At 50.8% G+C, this 14,729-nt stretch overlaps 1 protein-coding gene across 2 annotated transcripts in view; it reads right to left on the bottom strand.

The window, feature by feature from the left end:
- SLCO2B1 (solute carrier organic anion transporter family member 2B1) overlaps positions 1-14,729 on the bottom strand; it is a 49,933-nt gene that overhangs the window by 11,521 nt on the left and 23,683 nt on the right. For both annotated transcript variants that reach the window (XM_028501234.2, XM_055091553.1), the window contains exon 8: positions 3,839-3,941. In XM_028501234.2, the coding sequence (XP_028357035.1) occupies positions 3,839-3,941 (103 nt within the window). The remainder of the gene's footprint in view (positions 1-3,838; positions 3,942-14,729) is intronic.

A 14,729-nucleotide genomic window follows, 5' to 3' on the forward strand; every position in this document is an offset into this window, starting at 1 on the left:
TCTCACTTTTACCCCCACTCAGTCCTTTCCATCCTGTCCTGCAATAGCTCTTTCCAAGCCAACCCAGGCTTTTGTCTTCCCTTCTGTGTCCCCAACATGGGACAGTGCCCACTCCCCTGATTTCCCCATTCCTAGTTTATGTTTCTCCACAGCACTTTACCTAACATAGTACACATTTTACTCATTTAGCCATTTTACTGTCACCCCGCCAGAAAGTAAGCTTCATTTAGAGCAGGTATTTTTATCTGTTGCGTCAATTGCTGAATCTCCAGAGCCCAGGGTATATAGTAGGCACTCAAAAAATACTTATGGAACGAGTGAGAGAATGAATGAATGGACATACAGACTAATAGGTGATCAAATAGCAAAATGTTGGAGCAGAATCTAAAACCTCCAGAGAAGGTGGAAGCTGAGCAGGTCTGGTGCTGGGCAGCTTCTTGGAGGTAGGACGGAGGTAGGGTCTGAAGAATGAGAGGATCTGGAGAGGTGGAGGGGAAGGAATTCCTATAGGGGCGCAGCCGGGGCAAAAGCATGGAAACAAGAACAGACGAGATGGCTCTGGCTTTGAAGCCCTCCCCTCCCTTGCTGCCTCCTAAACCAATGCCTGTGTACAGGTCTCCCTCGCTGCAAGTCTGCTAAACTGAAGGGCACATGACATGGGGTTGGTCCCGAACTCTGAGCTTCAGGGCCTTCATCAGCAGGGGCAGCCGAGGTGATGGACCAGAAGGCTTTGTGGGACTCTCCACCAACAAAAGAGAAAGACGTGTTTCTGCCCTCAGGAGGCGAGATGAAGTTAAACATAAGGTGTGAGGGAGAGAGGAGAAAAGGCCTTTCTAAGAAGAGGCATTGGGGCTTCCCTGGTGGTGCAATGGTTAAGAATCGGCCTGCCAATGCAGGGGACACGGGTTCGATCCCTGCTCCGGGAAGATCCCACATGCCGTGGAGCAACTGAGCCCGTGTAACACAGCCGCTGAGCCTGCGCTCTGGATCCCACGAGCCATAACTACTGAGCCCACGTGCCACAACTACTGAAGCCCGCGTGCCTAGAGCCAGTGCTCTGCAACAAGAGAAGCCACCACAATGAGAAGCCCGGGCACCGCAACGAAGAGTAGCCCCCGCTCACTGCAAATAGACAAAAACCCGAGTGCAGCAGCAAAGACCAAAAAAAAAAAAAAAATGAAGAGGCATCAGAGGAGCTTTAAACACTTGCCAGGCTGGGCTGGTGGGGGGAGATGGCCATGGGCTCCTCTGGGCTGAGTGGGGGTGAGGGTGGGGCTCCCTTCAGTTCCTGCAGCTGCAGGGCCAGGGAGTTTCTATCTGTCCTCAGAGCATGGCCAGAGCCAAGCCAGCTGGTTCCCTAGTCCCCTGGGCCTGGCCAAGAACTGTTTTCTTGGGCAGGGTGGCTGGGAGCTGGGGCTGTGGAATTCCCCCTCTTCCTGTCCCAGGCCTTCCTCCTGTCCTCAGTTCCTTGCCACACACGCAGTACACTCAGCGGCACTTGGAGTGGGGAGGGAGTGACGCCGGGCCTTCACCCCAGTGAGCTGCTCCAGCTTCCCTCCCTCCTTGAGCTGTCCTGGCCACGAGTAGCCTGGGTTTGGCCCAAGCTGTACGGGTGACCTCATGGTGCAGGTAGGGCCAAGAGAGGGCAGGGACTTGCCCAAGTTCATCTAGGAAGGTCTGGGCCAGGCCAGGAGTTGCTGGGAGCCTCCGGGCTCCTCGTGTAAGGGTCGCTGTCCCTTCTAGCCCTCCACTCCCACCCCATCCTGCGTTCCTGTGCCTCTGGCTGCCTGACTCCAGAGGGCTCCATCTCATGGACTGTTTCCGTCCCATTCTCCTGTGCTCATCACTGCAGTACACTTTGTCCCCATTCTCTATCTCTCTTCAGCATCTGCAACCTGTCCCTAGAACAGGTGGAAAATTCCTGGAGGGCAGGGCTATGCCTTTAGTTTAGATACGGATGCCTGAAAGGGAACTCCAGGGCTGTCTCTAGCTCTGAGACTTTCTTTCCCACTAGACAGGGGCTTCCCTTAGGTCAGCACAATGTCTCCTCCCATCAGACAAGCCAGGGCCTCTGTCCACTGAGAGACTATGTCTCATTTATCAGACAGGGGCCTCCTCCAGCAAAGAAGCCAGGTCTCCTCCATTAGACAAGACAAGTTCTCCCTCCATTCAGGGACTATGTACCCTCCATCTGACAGGGACCTGTGTCTCTCCCAGCTCAGGGACTATGTCTCCCCCATCAGATAGCCTTTCCTTAGCTCAGAGACTGTCTTCCCCTGAGGTTAGGACTCCTCCAGCAGTAAGACCATGTTTCCTCCTCCTTCTACCTCCCCACCGGTCCTAGGTGGTCAAGGCCAAGCCTTTGGACCAGACTGGCACCTCTGGAGCTCAGCAGAAAGCCCAGAAGCCAAGGTGGCTGCCCAGCCACAGGGCCTGTGCCGGCCGTGCCTTGGTCTCCCCTAGGATCATGTAGGAGCTGAAACCATCAGAGATAATCAGGCCCAGGACACCTGCTCCAGGATCCAGTTTCAGCAACTGGCCCCAGCTTTCCTCTGGACTGAAGCCAAAGCAATGATTAACAAGCTCTTCCATGGAACAGCACACTAGGGCCTTCTAGCAACTGGGGGTGACCTCAGGTTAGGGAGTCTAAGCCCCTGCCTCTAGGCCCAGCCTCTTGGGTTCCAGGCCCCCCTTTCCCTGAGAGTACTGGAGAACCAGGGGCTAGATCACTGGCACCCCAGCATCAAAACCTAGGCCCCAAGAAGTGGGCCTAATTAACTTCCTATTGCAAAATTCCTTGGGGATGGGGGGCGGTTCAAGCAAACCCTGTGGTTATCACCCTCCTAAACCACAGGCAACTCAATTTACTGTCCTGGGATATGGTCAGAATTATAACAGGAGGGCAGGGGTGATGACTGCAAGAATAATTGTATCATATCAATACAAGCACAGTTTCTTAATCCATATAAAGGACCTTCCATTCATCATCCCATCTGAGTCTCCTAACAGTCCTTGAGAGAGACAGAGCAAGGATTACTGACCCAATCTTTCAGATGAGGAAACTCTGGTTAGAGGAGGAAAGTAACTTGTAAAAGATTGTACGCTGGTCAGTGTCAGGGGCAGGCCTCTAAATCAGGTCTTCTGACTTGCTGTCCAGTGCTCTGGCACACCACAGGCACTCAGTGTTTGTGGGATCAGACTCTTTAGAAAGGATGGTGTGGTCACAACATGGATCCTGGTTATTGATCAGTTTAGTTCATAGTCTCAGGGTCAGAGTGACATGGATCTCACCTCTCACTGTATACATGGAGAAACTGAGGCCCAGAGAGGAGCAAGGGCCCAGGACAAAAGCCCAGATTTCTGGACTTCAGCCCAGAGCTCCTTTCGCCCATGCCACAGCCAAGGACTTTAATAAAAATAAATGTTTACTGAGAGCCTCCTGTTTGCAGGCTCCATGGTGGGAGGAGAAGAAGGGTCACAGATGAGCCATCACAGGCCCTGACCCTCAGGAGCTCACTGCTTGGTAGAAGGGTTGGACAGTACAGATCTGAGCTGACACAGGAGTCCTGAGGTTCGGAGAGCCGAGGGGAGAGAGAGCCAGGCTGGGGGAAGGACAGAGTGGTTTGACCTAGAGGGACAAGAAATATTTTAATAGGTAGTGATAAAAAAATGATGTTCCAGGCAAAGACTGTTCCTTTGAGCAAACACTGACAAGGAATATACGGTGCTCATGAAGGGCCTGTAGATGTGGAAGGTGAATCAAGAAAGGCAGGAAGGGCTGGATTCTGTACAGTCCCATGTGCCCCTCTGGCCCCACCTCTGGCCTCAGCTCACTTACCTTTGATAAACTGGATCACAGTCAAGTCTGGGGCAATCTGGGCTAGGCCATCCTTCTTCTCTGGGGACTCCCCAGGGCTCCACTCAGAGGAGGCGTCCTCACCCTGGGAAGACACATAGCCAAGGGCAGTCAGCTGGATGCCAGGCATTCTGCTCAAAGATGCTATGCGCTGGGGTAGGGAGCTCTGGGAGAGGAGAGGGCGGGGGTCTGTCACTGCCAGCAGTGTCCCATTTGTTCTTGGCCCTGTAGATACTTAAGTGGTTTTTGAAAAAATGGATGAAATTCCAATGGTTGAACTCTGTCATCACCATTATTAACATCGTAATAAGCTACATTACCATGAAAATACCCACCGTAACCACCATCATCATCATTATTCTCATCACCTTAAATATCACCCCCATTCACATCACCAATATCATCATGAATAAACAACCAATATAGTCCTTACTATTGTCATTGTCTCTGTCAAGGTCACTAATTGCCTGTACGATCACACAATCGTTATCACATCATCACGGTCACCTGACCCTTCAGAATCACCAGCAACAACATCATTATCGGAATCACTAATATCATTACCGCTGTCTCTCACATCACTGTTATCCCTACTTCACCACCATCAGCAGCATCACCAACCTCTATCCAAGGTTATCACCACACCGCTATCTTCGGTTCTGTATCCCTCATGGCTGTCATCACCTGGAGAGTCACCATGAGCAGGAGCCTCCAGCGCCCATCCTGTTCCATCCTGTCTGCTGCGACAGGAAGGGAACTGGGTTGGGAGAGCCAAGAGGCAACAGCCCCCTCCTCCTTTTGGATGAGTCAAACCACACCCAGAGGGCATCGCTCAGCCCTGCGACCCCACTGTGAGGAAGCTCATGGCTACCCTGTAATGTGTCTCTCCACCTAGGTGAGGATGGCCTCTGTGCAACTCCTGAAAAAAAGGTCTCTGATCCCAGAAAAGAGAAGACTAGGGGGTGATACAATTATGGTCTTCTGATGGCACCAAAGAGGGAAGGAAATAAGGATAAATAATGGTTAATGGTTACTAAGCACTTACTACCATCCCAGCGCTGTTCTAATGACAAATCCATTAACTCATTGAAACCTCACAGCAACTTTCTGAAGTAGGTACCATTGTAATCCCTATTTTTCAGGAGATGGAACTGGGACACAGAGAGATGAAGTAACCCGCCTGGTCACACAACTAGCAAGTGGTTTGGCTAGGATTTGAACCCAGACAGCTTGACTCCAGGGCCTGTGTGCATTTGGCTGGTTCACCCTAAGGGCAGGGGGAACCAAAGCCCTGAGTGAACCAGCACTAAGTGCTGGATATTCTGCCTGCCTTACTCCAATACAGCAGTGCTTTCAGGCAGGTACTATTACTGTACCCATTTTTTATATGAGGAACTAAGTCTTAGAGAAGTTGCTTCTGGCACAGGGTCATTCAAGTATAAGTGATCAAGTGGGGTCTGATTTTACTACATTTTTCTGTGCAGCCTGAGACCAAGATTAGAAGCAACAAATTCCATGGAGAAAGACTGAAGCCCAATGTGACGAGCAGCTTGGATGAGGCTGCCCTGGGAGGAAGTGAGTTCCCCATCACTAGGAGCATGCAAGCACAAACTGACTTCCCCCTGGTCTGGGGTGCTATATACCATGGGGAAGGGTGGGTTGGGCTGGAGAGCTCATCTGAGGTCTCTGGTTCTGCCCCTTCTCTCCCCACAGAGCCTCTGTGAGGTCCCCATAAGCTTCACCCTCTGGCTGGTGTCTGACACCTTCTCTTCTGTCTCCCATCTTTTTTTTTTAAGGGAGCAAATACTGGATCTCCCCACATTTCAGGACCTCCATGTGGGCCCCCATCCTGGGAGGTCCCTGTTCCAAGCCCCTTCCACCTCACTTCCAGGTGTTGGCTGGCTCAAGGCTGGCCCTGCCCCAGCAGGGAAATTCATTCAAACATCCATTCAAGTGTGTTTGTCCCCCGTGGGCTTCTCCCTTCCTTATCTCTACTTTTATTCCAGCAGGTACAGGGCTCTGGGTTTCCTGGCCTCAGGGGAGGTTCGTGGCAGGGCAGAAAGTCAGGGTTGCAAGATTTTCCTTTCTGGCTTTTGTTTCCAAAGCCTGATGCCATTGAGAAGATTACTCTGGGTGTTTTGGGGGGTGGGGAGGGGGGCTGTGAGGAGAGGGAGAGGAGAGAGGGGTTCCCTGAGAAGCAGGGAGCCATATAGCCTCTGCGACAGTACCCAAGGAAGCAGTTCACTTCTGAGGGGCAGGCTGCAGAATGACTTAAGGAGACTGGGTCCCCATGTTCCCAGCCACACAGAGCTGCTCAGCTCCTAGCAGGTTAAGGGGGACCACATGGGCCAGGATGGATTAAGGCTGATACCTGTTAGGGGTGTGGTGGGGGTGAGGATAGGACCTCCCTGGTGCCTGGACACCCTGTAAGACCTCAGGACCTTTGCTTCACCTTGGTGGGGGAGCCCTGAGAAAGGCTGAAGTTGAATTTCCTACTGAGCCAGGAGGATGGGCATTCAGAGTAAAAGTTAAGTTGATTTTCAGAGAAAATAACTATCTATCTTATACACACTTAGGGTCTGAGTAAAACCTTATTCGGTGTCTCTCCCTTGCTGAACTCTGAGCTCTGCAAGAGCAGGGACCACGTTTACCTTGTTCTCTGTTGAAACTCTGATGCCTAGCACAGGGCCTGGAGTGAAATAGTGGATGTCTGTGAAACATCTATGAAAAGAAGGAGTGTAAGAGATGGCTCCCACAGGCAGTGGGTGCAGGCAACGCCAGGCTCTTGGAAGGAAAACGAGAACATCAACAGGAGATGCTATTGTGCTGTCAGCAAGCTCAGAGATGGCTGCTGGTTCAAGGGCAGGCAAAGGGTCCACACTGAGCCCCCAGGGCCTAGCAGAACAGAGACTCCAGGCATGCCAGGCCACTGGTATGTGGGCTGGTGGCTCCTACTCCAGCCTCACTGGGACCTGCAAAGGAAGGAGACTTACACGCCACACAGGAGCAAATAAGTTGTGAGGTTAGGTAATGCCGACTAAAACCTGGCACTTGCCGTCTGCCTCTACAAGGATTAAATCACAAGCCGCTGTGACCGCTGACCTTCAACATCCCCTGAAAGGAGTTCAGGGTGGAGACCAGGAATAAAACACGCTGTGCTCTGGGAAAAACTGGCAGAACAGGCCTTCAGATAGTTAGATATTTTCAGGAGAAGATTTTATGAGCCCAGTTTGTGCATCTCCTCGTATCTAGAAAAGCACTAAAATCCTTCATGGTGACGTCTGCTCCCCGTTGCTCCCCGTGACTAGCAGCAACTTTCTAAAAAAATGTGTGCTTGATTTGCATGTACCACACCTCCTTCCCCAGCTTCACCAAAATCACATACATACTGACCTTCCCCCCTACCTCTTTGGAGCAGTTTCTCAGAGCTATCTGAAATGCTGTCTCCCAGGCTATAGTCCTCATTTCGCCCCAAATAAAACTTAATTCACAACTCTCATGTTGTGCTTTTTTGTTTTCAGTAGACAGTAACTTGCCCAACATCACACAACTAGCAAGTGGCAGAACTAAGATCTGAGCTCAAGCCTGCCCGAGGCGAAAACTTACACTTTATCCACCAAGCCCTGTGAATCAGAAGTATGGTGCAGGACTGGCGGAATTAGGAGGCACCTTCGTGGGGTGATGTGAAGGGGCCTGAAATCTGAGTCTTGTTTCTCTGGATAAGGCACTGTGGGTCTATTATTCATTTATATCTCAGAGCTGTGCTGTCTGATGCAGCCACCAGCCTCATGTGGCCGCTGAGCAAATTGAGATGGGCCGTAAGTGTAAAATACACATTGCATTTCAAAGACTCGGTATGAAAAAATGGAACGGAAAATATCTCACAATTAGTTTTTTATATTTATGATATGCTAAAATGAGAATGTTTTAAATATAGTGGATTAAAGAAAATTCTTCTTAAAATTAATTTCTTTTCCTTTTGAATGTGGCTACTAGACCATTTAGAACAACATTTGTGGCTCACATGATATTTCTTTTGGACATGCTGCCTTAAGGAGAATTAGAGAATCTCCTTACTCTGTTCTCAGTCCTAGCCAAGCTGTGAGAGAGCGTGTGGGAAGGTCTAGGGTCCCGGAGCAAGAGGGGTGCTGACCCAGGAATGGAAGTAAGAAGTGTGGGGATAGATTGACAACTTCCTAGGTTTCCTATCAGGGAGAGGCAGTCTTGCCCTTCAGACAGGCAACATCTTGTGAGTTCCTTGCCTGGGGTTCCTTGTCCCCAAGCAAACAGTAAAAACAACCACAGTGTCATCTGCTGCCCCATGTATAAACCTATGTGGTCTACACTGCACTTTCACATCCACCAGACAACAGTCTGGTGTGGGGACTCTTACTGCACCTATTTCACAGAAGAGGAAGCGGAGGTCCCCAAAGGGCAAGTGTCACCCAGGGAGTAAGTGGCAGACTAGGCTTTATTACCACCCCCTGTGCCCATATTGACCTCTGGGCTTTGGGGACGGGAGGGGAGGGACAGACCTTCAGGGGTTGCGGGGTCAGGAGGGCATCCAGGCAGAGGTGAGCTCTGGGGTGGAGAGATAGGAAGGGAACGGTTATTTGAAACAGGGACATATACTAGCAGAAGGGCAGGGCTGGGAAGAGAGGTGTCTGGGAGGTGGGAGGAACCAAATGACGACAGCCAAGAGCCTCTCAAGAGCCTCTCGGGGCAGGAGCATGGTGGTTCGGAGGGCCAGGCTGAGGGACTTGGGCTTTCTTCTGTGGGTGCTGGGAACACTGACCTCCAGCCCCTGTCTCTGTGCTCTCCAGAAGTTTCCACCTCTCTCCACACATCTGTTTTGAGGACTCCCGACTAATAGTGAGCTCCAGAAACAGGAATCATCGAGCCTCTGCTCAGAGTGGGGCTCAGAGTATGACCAATCCAGGCTGTGGTTTCCCCAGGTCAGCAGGTCTTGGCTGAGGGAGCCGGTCAGAACTTCCCCTCTCGGGCTGTGTGCTGACTGCTGCAGCCCGTTGACCCGGGGCGCTGTGTGTGGTCCAGCACGAGGAAGGTCCCACTGCCTGTGGGGCCTCAGTGTGCCCAGGAGCTGTCCTTAGAGGAAGCTGCGTTCCTCGAAGGCTCTGGGCCGGGGCTGTGATCCCAGCCCCACGGAGCCAGCGCTGACCCTGGTGGGCGCTGTGGAACCCTCTGCCAGCCCTCAGCTTCCGTCACATCTGGCCACAGGAAGCAGCCACAGGCTGCTTAATCTGCTCAACCTGCTCAACTTCCTATCCTCTATGGGAGGGAGATTGTTTCTTCTAGCAGAGGTCCTGGACATCTGAGCTTCTTTGAGGGAGCGGTGTGCTCCTGGCTCTCTTACAATGGGATTCTTGCAACTGGCCACGCCTCTTTTACCTGTGGCTACCAGAAAGCTCAGGACCAAATAAGTGTTTCAACGACTGGTCTTGGTCTTGATTGAGTGACTCAGCACAGGCCCTGAGATGGTTCTTCCGGGGCCTGAATCCTAGCTCCACCTTTCACTAGCCATTCCACCAGGTTATTTAATCTCTCTGTAACTCAGTCCCTCGGGAGTAAAATGGGGGTAATAGCTGAACCTATTTCATAGGTGGGTTACAGGGATTAAATGGGCTAATTAATACAAAGGGCTTAGAACAGTGGATGGTACGGAGTAGGCAGTACATATTGGCCTAACTTCTCACTCTCTTACTAGTACTGTATATGTATTTGGTGTGAGCTGTCTCAAACCTTTTATGGAATATAGTGGAAGTAGGATGTAGAAAAGCATCTAAGAAGAATATTGGGTAAAAAGGTAATATTTCCTTTTAAGCTGGCCTAATCCATGCTAAAAACCAGCACTCCTGGTTACTGAGCCTGCATGTCAGGTATTGAACCACCCACCTCAACACTTTGCCTCATTTCCTTCTTACAAAGCCCCCAAAATATAGATTGTATGGTTATACCCATTTTATATATTTCAGACTTAGTAAGTGACAGAGTCAGAATTCATACCCAGGTCAGGATGGTGCAGACAAAGCTGCTGTTGGCCTTCCTCCCTGCCACTAAGCGATGCCTCCAACTCAGACACTAAGGAAACGCTTACATGGTGCCTCATGGGCCAGATCAGCTACCAAACACCTCTCTCCTTTAGCCTCAGTCTCCTCCTCTATCATTTGGTGGTATTGGACTAGACCAATGTTTTTAAAACTGGTTTTTGCAACAGAACCCTTTTCCCAAGTGAAATCTCACTCAAAAGACTGGTATAAAAACACCAAAAAGAGGGCTTCCCTGGTGGCGCAGTGGTTGAGAATCCGCCTGCCGACGCAGGAGACAAGGGTTCGTGCCCCGGTCCGGGAAGATCCCACATGCCGCAGAGCGGCTGGGCCCGTGAGCCATGGCTGCTGAGCCTGTGTGTCCGGAGCCTGTGCTCTGCAATGGAAGAGGCCACAACAGTGAGAGGCCCACGTACCACACACACACACAAAAAAACAAACAACAACAAAAAAAAAACCAAAAAAAAAACCACCAAAAAGTAGAACTGGTCTGATTGAAGTGTGTGTGTGTGTGTGTGTAGGAGAGGAAGGTCCTTAGTCCTGCTGGGGAACCCCTCTCTTCAGTCTCCCTATGGTGGTACCCTTTGGGTTCTATGGGGTGCAGTTTGAAAACCACTTGAGCAGATCACTCCAAAGGGCCTTCCAGCCCCAATGTATGAGGAAGCTCTGATCTACATGATCTACACCAGGCCAGGGAGAGGAAGGCTCTCTTCAGCCCTTTGGGGCCAAGACCTGGCCTTGTACAGACGGGTGCAGGGGGAAGTGGTGCTGGCCAAGCTCTGGGCACAACCTTGACCCTCTCTGGGCCTCAATCCCTCTGTCTGTAAGAGGGAGTGGGCGTTGAACTGGATGATCACACAGGTCCTTCTACCTTAGAGAGCTGAGGTGGAGTGAGGGTGGAGTCACAAGGCTTGGGTCACCTGGGATGGGGAAGGAAACAAGAGGGCTCCCAAGCTGGCTGGGAGGGCTCTGGAGGCAGTGCCAGCAAGGGAGAGACTCCAGGCAGAGGGAAGACCTGTGTCACCCTGACTCTCACAGGGGCTGCAGTGGAAGCACAAAGTCCCAGGGGAACAGGGGCCTTCCCTCCTGGGCAGACCCCAAAAGACGGGCCCTAAGTCCTAGGTTTTCAAGGCCATTGCCACTGACCACTCCTGTCCCCATCTCTGAACATTTTCTCAAAGAAGCACATCGAGGTTAATGACTAAGAGACAATGGATTTCATAGACTCAGGCCAAAATTGTAGCTATTTAGAAATGTGAATTTTGGGAGTCACACAGCATTTGAGATGCAGAATCTTAGAATAATAGAACATAAATACTCGAGAATCTTCAACTACTAGAAACACAGAACTTTAAAACCAGGTAATATTCTAATCCCAGACTCTGGGAGATACCCCAGAATAACAGACACTGAGGCTGCTGGGAAATATGACAGAGGCCAGTGGTGCTCAGAGTCTGGGTGGGGACACAGGATCTCCAGGGGATCTGTTCTCAGCCCCTGGTCCAGCCCGAAGGGTAGTTCAGAAGGGCCTAAGGAGAGCACAGGAGGGCTGCTGGCTGAATGAGATCCTACAGCCACAAAGCTATATGGGCCCAGTTGCCCGGCTAGGGAGCCCCTAAGAGACCATCTTTACTCTATGGGCTCTGCAGAGCCATGTGCCAGGAGCCCGGTGGCTTGACAGAACCTTAGAAACTGGCTAATTTTAGACAGGGAGACTGAGGCCTGAGAGAGGTGAGGCCTGCCCTGGTTCACTTCTAGAAAGACGTCTGGGTGGCCACCTGAGCTCTGAGATCACAGACAAATGGACAGAGCAGAGCCAAAGGCAGGGAAGCAGAGCTCCTGCCCCTCCCATGCCGATATGCCCCCCCCCATCCCCCATCTCATAGTCTTCTCTGTGGAGACTATTAATCCCCTCCCCCCTGGCAGACAACTCTAAGCACTGGCCATGGGAGAAACCTGAGCTGTCATCCAGTCATCCTCCGTCTGTCTGCTCCTGGCCTTCTTTCACTACCTGAGAGCTCCTTGGGGCAAGGGCTGTGGGATACACCCCTCGGTCCTCCTGTAAAGTGCTCACGTACTGCCCCATAGGCAGGGAGCCATTTAAAGGAGACACCAATGAACCTGCCAGAGCTAGCAGACTTTGTCCAGTCTTCTGCGTATTGGACAGACAGGGAGACTGAGGTCAGAGACCTTCTCTGGGTCACGCAATCCTTATACAATATACCACTATCTCCTGGATACCAGTAAAAGCTGCATTTACTTCTAGGAGGGTATTTAGAGGACCCCTGAGCCTGGGAGGGGGTGCTTGAAGGGACTTCAGAAATAGTCCCCCACTTCACTTTCTCCCCTTGCCTGTTCCTACTCCCCGTGGAAGATACACATCCCATGTATGAGGACCTGGAATTTCTGGCTGCCAATTTTGCCTAATTGGGCCCTTCCTCCTGGTCCATCCTCCTTCCCATCAGTGGCCTGAGTGGGCTGGGCCAGCCCAAGCAACTGCAAGCAGACCCAGCCTAGGCAGCCTCAGGAGGTGGGGGAACAGTTCCTCCCACATCAATATTTATTGCCTGAATGCTGCTGGAAGCAGATCATCATGTTCTCAGCCTTTGGTTCTTTTTTAAGAACCTCTCACCGCCTTCCCTCCTCACTCCCCATCCCCGATGCGCTGAGAGAATGAATCCAGACAGCCAGACAGGTTCACAGCGAGGGAGCCAGGGTTTCAAGTCATCACAGAGACACAGCTCTAAAAATCCGAATCTCTGCATCACAGCAGCTTCGACTCAAGGAATAGTGCATTCTCAGAATCCGAGGCACACAGACTACTGCTCCAGGAATCTAAACTCAGCATCCTACACAACAGAACCGAATGCGGAAGTGACTTGCTCAAGGTCACATGACTGACATAGGACTGAGCCCAGCATAGCCGAGGCTCACCCTTGTTTCTTCCACCTCTTCCACCCCATGGCTCAAGTGGCACTTCTTCTCTGTTCAAATTCAGAACAGAGAAGTGCGACTTCTCTGTGGCAAGACCCAGCTTGGAGACTACCCATAACTGGCAACCCAGTCTCTTCCCTTCCTTCCTCTGTGATCACCCTTGCTTCTAAGAACTCTTCCCCAAGTTCCAGGAATTTCTTCTTATTCATATTTTGGCGTGAGCTAGGCAGAACCAGGAAGGACCATCTGTGGTTCCAAGCTGTCTTCTTCCCCTGAAACTGGTGTCTCTCCAACACCTGCCTCGCCCGCCTCTGAGCCAGCATCAGCCCTTCGCTGCCTCTGGGATGCCCGTCCCATAGTAGAGCGAGATCCAGGTCTGGGTGGTCCCCCTCCTGCGTGGCTCTTTGAACTCATCCCCACGCCCTTCCTTATTGCCAATGCACTGGTTCCTGCCTGGACCAACACCACAGCTGTCACATCAATCTCCCTGCCCCCAGCTGCTCTCTGCACACTCCCCTGTCCCTTCCAATCCCTTCTGTTCTTAGCACCTGGTGCTAAAGCCGTAGGACTCCCTCCAGGGCTACCCGCTGCTCTTGAAGCTGGAAGGCAAGCCTTTTCCTGTTCTGGCCCCTGCTGGCTGTCCCAACATCAATTTTCTTTGGTCCCCCCAGCCCCATGTATATAGCCTGTGCTGCAGCAGCGGGTGGGAGATGGGCTGGTGAAGGCAGCCAGGTGTGGTGTCAGAATGACTTGGGGTCAAGTCCCAGCTTTTCCAGGCAGAGACATTTTCAGCCCTTCCTCTTAGGCCTAAGTTTTCTTGTTCTAAAGATGAGGCACTATCTCACATTACAGCAAACATATTCAAATGCACCAACCTGCAACATTAAATTGAATTATTCTTGCTGCAAAATATTTGACAGGATTTTTATAAATTGTCCCTTTGAAATTGAATTACTTAGCAACAACTAACTTCCTTAATTTATGACTGTTTGTGATTTCTCAAAATCTTGGCACAGAGGTCCTAAAACTCTTGTAAATAAGGGTGTTAGGAGAATCTTTTGATCTAACATTTAGTCTTTGATCCCGGTTCCTGACACAGAGCTCCTAAGATCTTTGTAATTTCCTGAGTGGAAATTACAAAGTGGCATCTGACACCGAGAGCCGCGAAATCCCTTGGAATTTCCCGGTGATAGAAACATCTTTTGTTTTAGTGAGTTGACTCTGGTGGGCTCCTGGATGAGGGCTGGTCACAAAGACCAAGCCATGATTGGAAGCTTGGAACTTTCAGCCCACCACTGGCCCCTAATTCTGCAGAGAGGAGAGAAAGGCTAAAAGGGAGTTAATAATCAATCATGCCTACATGATGAAGCCTCCATAAATAATCCCAATAGTGTAGGGTTCAGGGAGCTTCTAGGTTGGTGAGCACAGCCAGGTGGGTGATGTACTCAACTCCACAGGGACAGAGCTCCTGTGCTTGGCACCCTCCCAGACCTCCCCCTATGTATCTCTTTGTCTGGCTGTTCATCTGTATCATTTACCATATTCTTTATTATGTAATAAACTGGTAAACATAAGTCAGTGTTTTCCTGAGTTCTGTGAGCCACTCCAGCAAACAATCAAATCCACAGAAATATTGCGTGGGGACAGGTAAAGGTAAAACAGGAGTATTTTTCCTTTATACTCCCAGACTTGGGGAAAAAGAAAGTCTAATGCACAGATTTTCAGAATGTAATGAAATGTGTATGAGTATTAAAGAAAAGTTAATGAAGCTGACGCTAAAGACATACAATCGAGTTTTTGTTTTTTTTTTTTTTTTTTTTTTTTTTTTTTTTTTTTGCGGTACGCGGGCCTCTCACTGCTGTGGCCTCTCCCGT

The sequence above is a fragment of the Physeter macrocephalus genome, chromosome 16, assembly GCF_002837175.3.
Source record: "Physeter macrocephalus isolate SW-GA chromosome 16, ASM283717v5, whole genome shotgun sequence".
Lineage (NCBI taxonomy): Eukaryota > Metazoa > Chordata > Mammalia > Artiodactyla > Physeteridae > Physeter > Physeter macrocephalus.